The sequence below is a fragment of the Lipophrys pholis genome (genome assembly GCF_963383615.2).
Source record: "Lipophrys pholis genome assembly, chromosome: 2".
Taxonomy (NCBI): domain Eukaryota; kingdom Metazoa; phylum Chordata; class Actinopteri; order Blenniiformes; family Blenniidae; genus Lipophrys; species Lipophrys pholis.
The window spans coordinates 4,660,946-4,675,395 of NC_137636.1; the positions used below are offsets into that span (position 1 = coordinate 4,660,946).

At 42.0% G+C, this 14,450-nt stretch overlaps 2 protein-coding genes across 3 annotated transcripts; one reads left to right on the forward strand and one right to left on the reverse strand.

Moving 5' to 3' along the window:
• Positions 1-1,335: 1,335 nt before the first annotated feature.
• Positions 1,336-5,596, reverse strand: tmem208 (transmembrane protein 208). Of its 2 annotated transcripts, XM_080490823.1 has the most exons (6): positions 5,479-5,596; positions 4,438-4,564; positions 4,141-4,190; positions 3,891-4,027; positions 2,662-2,746; positions 1,336-2,567 (listed from the first exon to the last, which is right to left on the reverse strand). In XM_080490823.1, exons 1-6 carry the CDS (start codon positions 5,482-5,484, stop codon positions 2,430-2,432), a joined length of 543 nt encoding a protein of 180 aa, XP_080346949.1. In that variant the 5' UTR covers positions 5,485-5,596; the 3' UTR covers positions 1,336-2,429. The 2 variants fall into 2 exon arrangements, with proteins under 2 accessions (XP_080346949.1, XP_080346948.1); XM_080490822.1 differs by lacking the exons at positions 4,438-4,564; positions 5,479-5,596 and having other exon boundaries at positions 4,141-4,182.
• Positions 5,597-6,788: 1,192 nt separating this feature from the next.
• slc39a1 (solute carrier family 39 member 1) lies at positions 6,789-13,935 on the forward strand. The gene is made up of 4 exons (XM_080458737.1): positions 6,789-7,035; positions 9,094-9,224; positions 10,349-10,672; positions 11,838-13,935. Exons 1-4 carry the CDS (start codon positions 6,921-6,923, stop codon positions 12,189-12,191), a joined length of 924 nt encoding a protein of 307 aa, XP_080314863.1. The 5' UTR covers positions 6,789-6,920; the 3' UTR covers positions 12,192-13,935.
• The last annotated feature ends 515 nt before the right edge of the window (positions 13,936-14,450 follow it).

A 14,450-nucleotide genomic window follows, 5' to 3' on the forward strand; every position in this document is an offset into this window, starting at 1 on the left:
TGGGTCCTAGACTGGGTCCTGGGCTCCACCCTCTGGGTCTTGGACTGGGTCCTGGACTCCAACCTCTGGGTCCTAGACTGGGTCCTGGGCTCCACCCTCTGGGTCTTGGACTCCACCCTCTGGGTCCTGAACTGGGTCTTGGACTCCACCCTCTGGGTCCTGAACTGGGTCTTGGACTCCACCCTCTGGGTCCTGGATGTTGAGGGTTCACCCACTGAGCACAGCCTGTGATTCTCTGTCTTCACTTCAAAGTCAGGTGGAGTTCAGAGGTCAAAGGCTCCACTCGTCCCCCTGAAGTTCCTGTTTTGTCTGACGGTGCCGGTCTGAAGGTGGAGGACGTGTTGGGGTGGAGCCGGACGCACTCAAGAGATCATCTCTTCCTGTTTTAATCTCAGAAAATCGAAATTCTCATCAATTATTGTTTTGGCGTTTTTTCAGTTGAGACGGCGTTTTTGTTGTTTTTTTTATTTAAAGTATTTTCTGAGAATCTTCTCATTCATTAATTCTACCAATCATTTGTAATGTTTTGAACAAGTGTTTTTTTGTTGTTGTTGCTTCAAGAATGTTTTAATAAGTTAAAAAATAAAAGAAGACATTTTTAAACAGGAAGTCCTGCCACTCCACGACTGTCAATGTAAAAGTGAAAATACACACTCAGATACAGAAAACTGAAAAATCTACTTTCACGTTTCTGGAGTCGATGCAGGCTTATTGCTTTTTCCGTGGTTCGGACTAAGACTGGTTGTTTTTGTAATTAGTTGTGGGTTTAAAGTGATTTTCTTTAGTTTTCGACCAGATTGTCAGGAGTTATTTCACATTGAATCCCATCACTTGGACCCGGTTGACACGAGATTTGTGTTGTTTATACCAGGTTTGAGGTAGTTTTCTGTAGTTTACACTCGTTATTCTATAGTTTGGGATTGATTTGATCCTTTTCCATTGTTTCATTAATCATTTCCTTCCGTCTCTAAAGATATTTACACTTTAGTCACAGATCGATAAAAGCTGACGTGGGTCAGTTTTGCTCTTTTAAACGTGTTTAAATGACGTATAAATGTGATTTACGCGTCACATTACATGTCTGTACTTTGTGGTTTCTCTGTCAGTGCTCTGTCCTTTCTGTAGTTTGACTTCCTTTCCTCTCTGCTGGAGTCCACCCTCTTTCTCTCTGCACTTTGGTGGTTCATGTTTAGTCAGAATATCATCCGGTCAAATCTGTCATGACACAAGAGACCTGGACTCAAACCGGGGACTTTCTCACCGCGAGGCGTGCTGACCACTACACTGTCCAGTCCAACATATGAAGATTTAAAAGGTAAAAAGTCCAAACACTGAACAAATAGTTTTTATTACAAAACCATTTCTGATTCAAACCAACATCTCCAGTCTGAAGTGAATCTGACGAACGGGTTGCCAGTTTGTGGGAGAGAAACCTGCAGGAGGGAAGTGTGACGACATGGAGTCACAGTGACGCGCTCACTTCTGTACGAGATAAAACATCTCAACAGATTTCAGGCGGAAAACGATTTTATGAGAAGGCAGAAGGAACAAAACAGAACGTATGAAGCTAATATAGCAGCAGAGCGGTGTGTGACTACAGTTCATCTGAACAGGGAGCTGGTGTGTGTGTGTGTGTGTGTGTGTGTGTACTGAAATATCAAAGTGCTTGTAAGGACCTGTAAATGTCAGGTTTTTCCCTCAGTCTGGACTCACAGGCTCAGTCCTGTCAAGATAATCATCTCCACCTGACATTGCAGAACCTGGAGTGACTTCAAAAGCCTGTGAGACAAGACTGAGGGTGTTTTAAACCCACATGGTCAAAAAAATGGATTAAAAAAACTGACAAATGGTCAAAAAGACGAAAAAAAAAAAAAAGACAGAAATTAGAGAAACTGTGAGGAAAAAGTCATGAAAAGAAAAAAGAAGTAAAAAAGAAAAAAGAAATAGTCTGTTGTAGCGGAGGATGATTTACAAGTCTCTCACACACAAAATAAGTCAGTCAGTCAGTCAGTCAGTCAGTCAGTCAGTCAGTCAGTCAGTCAGTCAGTCAGTCAGTCAGTCAGTCAGACACACACACACACACACACACACACACACACACACACACACACACACACACACACACACACACACACACACACACACACACACACACACACACACACACACACACACACACACACACACACACACACACACACACACACACACACACACACACACACACACACACACACACACACACACACACACACACACACACACACACACACACACACACACACACACACACACACACACTATATTAATCCAGAAAGCTTCAGAATCGATCAGTTTTGTGTCGCAGGCACCAGCAGAGTTTCTTCCTGAATAAATTAGGAGTTCTTGTTGATGTGTTTATAAAAATACTGCTGTGTCTCTGCTCAGCATCAGAACCTCTTCATCTGCCTGCGCTCCTGCCTCCTCTGCTTCTTCTCGTTCACCTCCTCCGGAGCCGACGGGCTCTCCGCCGTGAACCAGGGTCCCAGGAAGTTCACCCAGAGGAGGTGCAGGGCCCGGGCCGGGGCCTGACACACACACACACACACACAAATCCCATCACAGATCCGAGCGAGCACAAATCAAACGACATGAATCACTGAGGACGGCTCAAAGTCTCACCAGCAGCCAGAGGTACCAGAAGTACGAGGTGATGGTGCTGAGCACCTGTACGATGGCCGTGAGCAGGATGACGTCCTTCAGGTGTCTGAAAGTCACAAGATGTCACATTATCAAAGTCTGGTGTTGGTGAGATGAAGCTGCATGAAGAGGATCTCAGTCACATCAGGTTAAAAAAAATAAAATAAAAAATGCCTGCGAGTCGAGACTGAGGGGCTTTAAACACAAATAGTCATTTAAAAAAAAAGAAGAAAAAAGTCCAAAACAGACAAAGTTTTTAATACAAAAAGTCAAAAATAGTAAGAAACAAGAAAACAGACGAAAGATTGAAAATCTAAAAAAAATTTTTTTAAGAAAAAGACAAAAAGAAAAATAAACAAAATTAGACAAACAACAGAAAAACAAAAAAGACAAAAATAAACACAAAACCGTCAAACTGTCGGTGGAAACAGTTACTGAACTCTAAGATAAACAACTCCAGAGTGTAAAAGTCTTCAAATATATAGATTAAATTTGCTCCACGGACTCGGCAGAAAACTGGGAATCTATATGAAATGAGCTGAAAGAGCAAAATATCAACATCTGTGGTTCAATTAAACTTTTCTTTATGAGTAACGATTCAATTCATATGATTTTACTGAAATAAATCACTTGTTTCAATCTATTATTCCATCAGTAAATTAATATAATCCTGCTCTAAGTTGTTTGGCCTTTAAAGTGTGTGTGTGTGTGTGTGTGTGTGTGTGTGTGTGTGTGTGTGTGTGTGTGTGTGTGTGTGTGTGTGTGTGTGTGTGTAGAGAGTGAAGCTTTGACTTAAATAGTAAATTTACTTTACGAGAACCTGCAATGATGTAGAAACAGAAAGAGGAATAAAAACAGGAATGAAGTGGATAAAAGTACAAAGAGAGAATTTTATCAAATCCCTTCAAGCATAGAAAAATTCTGAAGGTTAAACTTCTGAATAAATTTGATTTTAGCTTTAAGAAGTAAAATAATCTGTCAATATGAAGAAGATGGAAATAAAAACTACATTTATGAATGAAGTGTCTGTGCTGTGTGAGCTCCCTCTAGTGGTACAAAGAGGAAATACAACCGGTTTTTAAATTAAATCCTGCAGGATTTTTTTACCTGCTGGAACACCAGATTACAGACAGAGACGGAAAAATAGAACATCGAAACTTAGAACCAGACTCAGTCGATTGAACCGAGTCTAGAACCAGAACCGGACTCACTCTGCCATCCCCTGCTCCATGTTCAGGTCGATTCCTCCGTCCAGCAGACTTCCGTCCTCGGCGAACGCCGGCTTGGCCATGGCCGACATGGAGCGGTAACTCCCCACGTAGACCGCTAGAGCGAAGACCAGCATCAACTGCCGGGGGAGGGGGGGGTTACCGGGACCAGAACCAGAACCAGAACCAGGTTCTTTAGAATCAGAGAATCACAGGAACCTGAAGAACTGAGAGGACACGAGAGGAGACTCACCCAGGTCCAGAAGGACGAGGAGCCGTAGAACACCAGCAAGTTCACAGCGCCTGCGGGGGGGGGGGGGGGGGGGGGGGGGGGGTCAGGATTCCATCATCATCATCATCATCATCAGGGCAGAAATAGAGGGACAAACAAATGTAAACAACAAATAAACCAAAATAAACTGAAAAATTACAAACAAAAACAACTAAATGAACAAACAAACCAAAACCAGACAACAAAAGAAAGAAAGAAAGAAGTACATAAAAAAGCAAACAAAACAAAAAAGTAACGGAAATGAACAAACAAGCAAACAAACAAACAAATAAACAAACGTTTGCCTCACGTTTGCTCCCAGAATGACTCGAGTGTAAAACTTCAGCGTTGCTTCGTTTTCCTCCAGGATCTGCTTCTTCCCCTTCGTGCCCACCTTACCTTTAGGCTGCAACACAATACATTACTTTGTGTACATTGTACCCAGGTATGAGTAAAACTACACACTTCAGGAAAATACTGCTAAAAGACCCCAAAATATTCCATTACATTAATGAGTATTTGTACTTAGTTACTTTCACAGTAGTTTATAATTTCAAGAGTAAATCACATGTATTTTTGATTATTTTAAGTATTCTTCTTTTAAGTACATTTTAGTACAAGTATCCCATAAATATGTCTTAATAACAGCAATGCGAGTATTTGTACTAAGCTACTTCCACCAGACTCTATTACTCTTCAAGGATACTCCATTTCATTTACATGTGATGTCATGTACTCGATTACAATGCCGATATTTCTGTAGGCAAGTACAATTTTGGATTACTTGTACAGTTTGGAGTATTTGTACCAGACTGTCACTACTCTTCCCACTGCTGTTACTCGAGTACTTCTTGATCCGTTGTATTTGAGTACTTTTGAAGAAGAGTAGTCAGTAGTACTCGAGTACAGACCGTCAGTAATGTTCGAGTGCAAACTGTCAGTATTACTTGAGTAGTAGACTTGTCAGTAGTGTAGTACAGGCTGTCAGTAGTGTAGTACAGACTGTCAGTAGTGCAGTACAGGCTTGTCAGTAGTGCAGTACAGACTTGTCAGTAGTGCAGCACAGACTGTCAGTAGTGCAGTACAGACTTGTCAGTAGTGCAGTACAGGCTTGTCAGTAGTGCAGCACAGACGGCCACTAGTGCAGCACAGACTTGTCAGTAGTGCAGTACAGACTTGTCAGTAGTGCAGCACAGACGGCCACTAGTGCAGTACAGACTTGTCAGTAGTGTAGTACAGACTTGTCAGTACTCTGCCAGCCTCAGTCGGTCCATGTTGAGCCGAAGTGTCACTAGCAGCCGGTGTGTGTCGGCCCCTCACCGCCATGAGCTCCGCGTTCCGCCGCTCTCCTCTCACATCCACCCGGTAGCCGCTGCTCGTCCTGCCGCGTCCAAACACACGCCGCTCGGCTCGCCTCTGAACCGGACTACAACTTCTTGAAACACGTCCACCCGGGCGCCGCTGCTCGGAGCTCGACTACCGAGTCCACACGCACGCCGCTCCGCTCGGTTCTGCCCGGTTCTACCCGGCTCGGTTCAGCACTACAGCCTCCTGGAACACATCAGCACTCGAGAGTCGGGGTACTTCCGCCGCGTCCCTATGTCGTCATCACGTCGTTCCTGGCGCTTACGTGGTGGTGAGAGCGCGCCACCTACTGGTGAGTTTGGTAAGGAAGCGGGCCCCTGAAGAAAGAAAAAAGAAATCGGAGGTTAAAAACAAAAAAAACAAAAAACAAAACTCATGCACTTCAGAGAAAGTCGAAAATCAAAGTCCAGATTTTTATTTTCGGAGGCTCTTATAAAATGTATTAATGTTAAACAAGGAAATCCTGTGTAAAAATCAGATGTCCATAAGCAGTAAGCGACCCTGGAGAGTAAGAATTATGTGATTGAATGTGATTATTCCAGCATCCATGGGCAAATGACAAGAAGACAGACGTCTCCCGTTTGTATTTTAGTGCATTAGGATTCTTCTTATTTTTTAACCTCCGTTATTCTTTTCTTCAGTGGCCCTAAAGAAAAATCTCGACATTGATTTTCAACATTGTTCTCAAAGAGAACGAGTCCTTTTTTTTTTTTTTTACCTGATTCTTCTTTTTTCTTCAGTGGCCCTAATACTCTTCCGCAGCTTTGAAATCAAAGTTTGGGCAGAAAAAAATTACTCTTTTGAAATTAAAGACTGAAACTTTAAACTGAAAAATATGAAAACCTTGAATTAAAGAAACACATTTCCCCACGGAGTGAGTTTTTAAACTACTTTTGAGTATTAAGATCATGAACGTGAAATAAAAAAGTCCAGATACCCCAAAGTACACAGTTACAGAAGGCATAATTAATTGACTTCCTCTACTACTACTTCAAAGTGTTATCTGATATGAATTATGACTGTGAGTAAAATTACACATTCAAAATAATACTCATAATCGTACAACTCCATAAAAGTCATCGTTAAATCAAGTAATCTGAGTATTTGATTACTGGTCCGGTTTGTTACCTCCTTGGCTTAACTGGAAAAACGAATACGAATAACAAACGGTAGAGGGCAGCAATACGCCATTTTAGCGTTTTGCCTGCGTAAGCCAAGAAGAAGTCCCTCGTTCGCTTTCTGCCGTGGTGTGCTCCTCCTCGGCCACCGTCGCTCCGGTCTGTCTCAAAACACTACCTCTTGGTTCCCGTTGACTCCAGACTGTCATCTCCTCTGCCCGTGAGAGCCAGCGGACCGAGACATGCTGCTCGGGTAGTTACAGTTACAGATTACCCGTGATGGATTACCTGCTGCAGGTGAAGCTGGGCGCTCTGTTCGGGCTGCTCCTCCTCACGCTGTTCTGCGGATTCATCCCCGCGCGACTGCCCTGGTTCAGGGACACTCAAGGCACAGGTCGGGAACGTTCAAAGTTTTACATCGATTAGAGGGACTGTTGCTTCGTGACACTAGTGCCGAATGAAAAGGGAAAACGTCTGCAACCCATTCCTACTTTTAAAATATCACCCAGAGCGTGTTATTTTGTCCACATCGTAAAAGACAACTGAAATTGTTGGGAATGTGAAGGGAGGCTGGTGTGACTTGGGCGGTTTTGAAGTGTTTGGGTGTCACATGTCTGAGCTGTGATAGTGAAAGAAAACAAGGAAATAACTGCTGATCCTGTTTCCGACGAACCATAAAAAACACATAAAGCAGTGAGATTACAGAGTATAGACTGGGAGGAATATAATGAGGTGATCTCTGTAACTCAAAGATCATTGTTTATTGATAAATGCTTTTATAGCGCCTGTTTACTGACCTTATCACTGATTTAGACGGTGATGCGTTTACGGACATCGCTCAATTACAATTAACACCATGTACATCTCCTCAATACTCGTATATTCATAACAAGTTAAAGTACTGAATTCCAAATCGTAACTAACTAGTATTATAAGTAGTAATTTAGTTTGTCATTTTACTAATACTTTTTACATATTCAATCAAATTGACAGCATGTAATCTGTTTCTCTGGTTACAATTATCAGCAGTGAAAGTAACTAAATACACATGCTCAGTTACTTTATTTTAGCCATATTTTGAGTACATTTATTAGTATTTTTCTCAAGCAATGTAAAGCTGCTCCTATTTCAGTACATTTTGAATGCTTGCTACTTTTCAAATCACAAGTAGTTGATGTAATAGATTACAATTAGTAACTAAATAAGCAGTATTTCTAAACAATTGTACTTATACATATGGGATTTTACTCATGCTTAAGTACAGTTTACGTCATGTGATCTCCTTTCTTAAAATACTAAGGCGTAGAGGTCACACATAGATACATTATTGTAATCAAGTAATCGTTTTAGCTACTTGTATTTTCATGAATACTTTACACACATAGACAGAAACACACAGTTTAAGGGCAAGTTCCTCATTTTTGCTACTCACATTACAGTAATCGGGTACTATTTTGGGGTACGGAATTCATACTTAAGTACAATTTAAACCTACCTTACTACTGATATGTTAAAAGTACCCATGACTGTCATTAATTCGTAAATTACTTTTTACTCGCATTTGATTAGAAGTAGTCTTTCCATATACTCAGATACTCTGCGTAGTAACCAGCAGAACTTTGAGCTCCAGGCTTCCACCAGCTGACTGCAGTCAGACCACCATGACCCTGGAGGCATTGCGCTCTTTAAATCCACCTTTGTTCCCTATGGAATACCTTATAAAGTACTTAGAATAGTACTTTTATCATTTGAAGTGGTGGAGTTGTAATATTGGTTAATTACAGTAGTGTGAATATCAGTAATACCCGCGTATCACAGTAATAAGTAATATTTTTAAGTATTGACTACTAGATTGTTGTACTCGTTACACGATTTAATCCTTTCCACTACTCTTAAATCAGAAGGAAAATAAATACTTGGATTATTGTAATTAGGTGGTATTCTTGGCAATATTTTTAAATACTATTATCTAGTGGAGTAACTACCAGTAAAATACTGTAAATATTACCTACCTTTAATTTTATTAATACAAATTACTGCAAGTAAGAAGTACTTTTGGGGACAGTTTTTTCAAGTTGGTGATTTTACTCATATTTAAGTACAAGTTACTCCATATAATCCACTTTGGAATCGATAGTAACTAATTAAAAATACTGTTATTACTGCTTTTACATAGTAATTTGGGGTAATTATACTTTTTTTTCCTAACTCGTACACGAATAGATTATACACCATGTTGTCTACTCAACGACTTTTAAAACCATGCAGACAATTACAAATACTCTATTTGTAACATAATTAACTAATTTTTTCCAGATATGTGGAATAATGAGATTATACAGTTACATTACAAATACTCATATTACTGTAAGTTAAGTAATGTTTTGGAGTAGTTTCAACTTTTATGAGGTAAATTACTGAATACTGAGACTTATTTTGTTTCCTCCTTTAGAACGACATCGTACCATTCTCAGTCTGATCAGCTGTTTCGCCGGCGGCGTTTTCCTGTCGGCATGTTTCCTCGATATCATCCCAGATTATCTATCGGACATCAGCGCAGAGCTGGAGGCTCGCGGGCTGGAGGTACGAACCCTTTGCTGTTACAGTAGCATGCTAATATGCTAATAGTAGCACGCTAATAGTAGCAGCTAACAAATGTGATGGCAAAACAGATGAAAGGAAAGTTTCAGTTTGAAAATTGTGGGAATTTAATGCTTAATTTCGATCCATTAGCTAACACTAAAGATGTAGCCTCCTGCTAACGCTAAAGATGTAGACACCAGCTTTTCCTAAATATGTCGCCACTAGCTAATGCTAAACATATAGTCACCAGCTAAACATGTAGCCTTCAGCTAACGCTAAACATGTAGCTACCAGTTAACACTAAACATGTAGCTACCAGCTAACGCTAAACATGTAGCCACCAGCTAATCCTAAATATGTCACCACTAACCAATGCTAAACATGTAGCCACCAGCTAACATGAAGGTTATTACTAATGTTACATAAACTAGATGTGATAAAAAACATGGATGAGGGTGAATTTGTATTATAAACATAAGTGAGTATTTATTGATTCATTAACGAATTCCAATTACTGGGCTGTGATTAAAATGTGACTTTATAAGACTTTTCAAAATGCATGGAACATACCATCTGTGACCACTAGATGTCACCATATGACAGTAGACAGCTGCTACAGTACCACAGTCCTAAATGATAAATGTTGTAATACATACTTTATCTTTCCTCTTCCTGACACGTATTTTTGAAAGACGTGATTTATGCTCGGGTGTGACTTAGGCGCCATTTCTAGTTTTTGCATTTTTGTTTGAGAAAAGTTTCACGTTTACACGACAATGTTATATAGCATTAATAACATTATTGTTATTGTCCAGCTACTGATCATGAGCAGAAGAAGTATTTACTACGGCCAAGGTGCGCATGACGGCTAGCAGCATTTCAGAAAAGTTGTATTTCCCTTCAAGACTGAGTCGGACCATTTTCAGAAAGTTCCACCTTAGGAGCTGTTTTCAAAAAGTTGCATTGTGTGTGGCTCCCAGGACTGCTTTTGTGCAAACGGATTCCAAAACTCACTTGAAAACTTTGTCATGTAGTCGAAACATTACAGTAATTGATGTCCAGGTAAGATGTCTTGTCTTTCTGGACGTGTTCAAACTGAAGTGTCCTTATTTGTTCGGCGGCAGACCAGCTTCCCTCTGCCCGAGTTCATCATGGCGGCTGGTTTCTTCACCGTTCTCATCCTGGAGCGGATGGTTCTCAACTGCAAGGAACTGCGAGGCGCCCGGGAGGGCGAGCGAGCGCCGCTCATATCTGACAACCGTAACGGATATGGACACGGACATGGACACGGGACGGACACGGGCCCAGACGTGGAGAGCAGTGGGCACCACGTGCACGTGGACTTTCAGGCTCACTCCTCCTTCCGCTCCTTCATGCTCTTCCTCTCTCTCTCGCTGCACTCGGTGTTCGAGGGTCTCGCCATCGGGCTGCAGAACGTGGAGTCAAAGGTCAGAAGACAAAGAATCACTCCAGAATATATCAAAATCTCTCTGGTTTTGTGCTTTGTTTGTTTGTAAAGATTATAGAGCATCTTCCTCCACTAACATCCAGATTATAGAGCATCTTCCTCCACTAACATCTAGATTATAGAGCATCTTCCCCTCTAACATCCCCCCTCTAACATCCAGATCATAGAGCATCTTCATCCCACTAACATTGCAATTATAGAGCATATTCTTCCTCTAACATCCAGATTATAGGGCATGTCATCCCACTAACATCCATATGATAGAGTGTCTTCTTCCACTAACATTCAGATTATAGAGCATCTTCCTCCTCTAACATCCAGATTATAGAGCATCTTCCTCCACTAACATCTAGATTATAGAGCATCTTCCCCTCTAACATCCAGACCATAGAGCATTTTCCTCCCACTAACATCCATATTATAGAGCATCTTCCCCCCACTAACATCCATATTATAGAGCATCTTCCTCCACAAACATTCAGATTATAGAGCATCTTCCTTCCACTAACATTCAGAATATAGAGCGTCTTCCTCCCACTAACATCCAGATTATAGAGCATCTTCCTCCTCTAACATCCAGATTATAGAGCATCTTCCTCCCTCTAACATTCAGATTATAGAGCACCTTCTTTCTACTAACTGATGTAACTTCAGATGACTTTAATGAGTGAATCAGTCTTTATACCGACAGCTCAGCTAAGGCTAACGCTACAATAATCCAGCCATGGGACCGTCATATTTACTCTCTCCTCTTCTGGTTGAGGTGAAGTTTCCTTTGTAATCTCAGTTCATGCAGAGGTTAAGGGAGAATGTGGAATTGGTAGCTTCAGTGAGCGCCGACAGGAAACACCGACTGACACATGGTCACATGAGTCAGATCTGTGGCCTCCGATCACATGACCGCCTGAGCAGTTTGAGCCCCGTCAGAGTTTCTTGTGAGAGTGTCTCACACACACTGAACTGTGAGCTTAAACCTCTCATGTCTGTTCAACAACCCAGTATCGGGTCTGAGTACTGGTACTCGTAAAAGCTTCCCGATAAAACCCGGCGAGTATTGCGTGATGTCACGCTTATTGGCAAGTAGCTAAAGGTTAGTACTATCGAGTCGGTGGACGTCTCACAGATGAACGTGTGAATGTCTGCAGGTGTTGGAGATCTGCGTCGCCATCATGGTCCATAAGAGCATCATCGTGTTCAGCCTGTCCCTGAAGCTGGTGCAGAGCGCCGTGCCGCCCTTCTGGGTGGCGGCGTACGTCGGCGTGTTCGCCGTCATGTCGCCGTTGGGCATCGCCATCGGCATCGGCGTGATGGAGGCCCAGCTGCCGGCCGGCGCCCTGATCCAAGCCGTCCTGGAGGGCCTCGCCGCCGGCACCTTCATCTACATCACCTTCCTGGAGATCCTCCCTCACGAGCTGAACACGCCGGGCAAGCAGCTGCTCAAGGTGCTCTTCATCATGCTGGGCTTCAGCGTCATGGCGGCGCTGAGCTTCTGGGGCTGAGGCCTGGAAACCCTCAGCTGGTCACAAACTGTTATCGGACGTCAGAAACGCTCTGGGTTCCTTCAGTGCTTTTCACTTTTCCAGCTTTTATCGTTTTATAAAATTTTGTACATTTGTTTTTAAGAGCATTTTATGTAAAGAGGAGCTTCCTGTTATGCCTCCCAGCCTCCTGGAGAGGGCGCCAAAGATCAACGGGGCATTTTTTTGGTGCTGACATCGCAGGTGTTGATTTGCACATTTCAAAGAGAACCAGTTTAAGACACTTCACAGAATCTAGAAGCTGCTTTAGTATGTTTTTTAAACTAGGGCGTGTCCACCAGTTTGTCCTCACTGTGATGTTTTAGCGTCGGATTACAACTTAACAAGTCGCATCTCGTCGGAGACGCAAACTGCGATGACGTACGAATCCCGAACAATAAAAACAATGTGGCACAAACGACGGTCCCGCAACACGTTAAACATACTACATATCCGAAACTTGCACGATAATCGCTTGAGATGGAAACCATACCTGATCATCATTTGCACAATACTCGATATTTACACAGTACTCGCTCTGCATTCGCATGGTACTCCCCCAACATTTTAACCATACTCTCCCCCAAATTTCCACAATAGTCACTGAAGGTCCTGGACTTGGAGGGCTTCAATCCTGGAAGCCATATTTACAACAACTTGTAATCATGAATCAGTATTTCTAAATCTTTAATGTTTACAGATGAAGATCAAAAAGAGAGTTATGACAACCCCCCCCCCCCCCCCCCCCCCTCCCACCCCAATAAAAAAAACAAACAGACGGTGCCTTCACTTTCCACTGTCTACTGACAGGAGCGTTGGAAACTATTCACCAATTTAGACCGTTTACACAACAACGTTTTCAAGTGAAAACCGAAAACTTTGTGTTTCCGAGATCCGTTTTCGGGCTGAAACGACACAGTCGGTGCTTTCGGCAAGATGGCGGGGGCGGCTGGCAAAAGGTCCCATTGAGAAACGGGACGGAAAGAGACGCACCAGGAGAGAAAACTTCACGAAAGAAAGTGTGGGAGTACTTCACAGTAAAGAGTAAAGACTCACGACCTGCAAACTGCGACAACTTTATATGTGTGTCCAATTGTTGTGTTAATTTTGAGCTGTTCTACAGAAATTATTCAAAATGCTTTTTTTCTTCATGAGAATATGTTTTTAATAACTTACCTGGGCAAATAAAGACAAAAATGTTTGTTAAGAAATTAGAAGACTAATCGTTAAAACAATCTACAGATTTATCGATTAGCAAAATGATGGTTACTTGCAGCCCTCGAGTGCGTTAACGCAACAACGGTGCCCAAAGTGAGTGAAAACGCAACTTTTTGAAAATGATCCGTCTCAGTCGAAAAACAGATAAAATGCAACTTTTCCTGAGATTCTGCTTCTGGTCATGTTCACCAAGGCCGGAGGAAATAGTTGCTCTGCACATGCTCAGTAGATGGACGAGTGGAGAAGCTCCTGGCTGCACCGATGATGAGCTCCGTGTCCCAATGTGGGCGGAGTCAAGGTTGACGTGGGTTGGGTTTGCTTGGGCAGCGTTTTGAGACACGGAAATGCCACAAACGTTTGACTCCGCCCACATTTCTAAACATTTGCTTCGCTCTGCAGTCAGGGGTTATTGGAAAAGTGACCAAAAACACTCAACTACACCCAAAATTATTTTTTAGAACACCCAAAACTAATAAAGGTAAAAAAAAAAAAAAAATGTCTGTATCTAGTTTATGTATTTCTGAGACTAAACCGAGGTTTACTCAACGTTTTCAAATGAAACCTGCAAACTTTATTTGCCTTGTGGGGCTCTGTTCTCGATTCTTCCTTATATAGTTGTGTTTTAGTCTTCATGGATGAGACGCTTCAGTGTTTCATGAGTGTTTCCTCTTCACTAACAAGCCCAAACATGCAGCGACAGCAGCAAACATCCGGACTCCCGTATCAGTGTCTCGTGTGTTCAGATCGTAAGGAAGTGAAAGCTGCTCAAGAGAAACTGACAGAAAAGAAAAATGTGTTTATATAAGGTTAAGTAGAATTTGTAATGTTTTATCCCAAGAAATGAAAGTTTATCACAGCACCGCCTGCAATGTGATCCAGTGTAAAACACACTGTTAACAATGATTTTGTGCCTTATGACTGTTCATCTCATGACGAGAAACAACAACCTGCCTGATCAGAATAAACGTAATAAAACAAAGAAACGAGTGAGAAGTTATGTTTTTGTTTGTCAAACCCAAACTT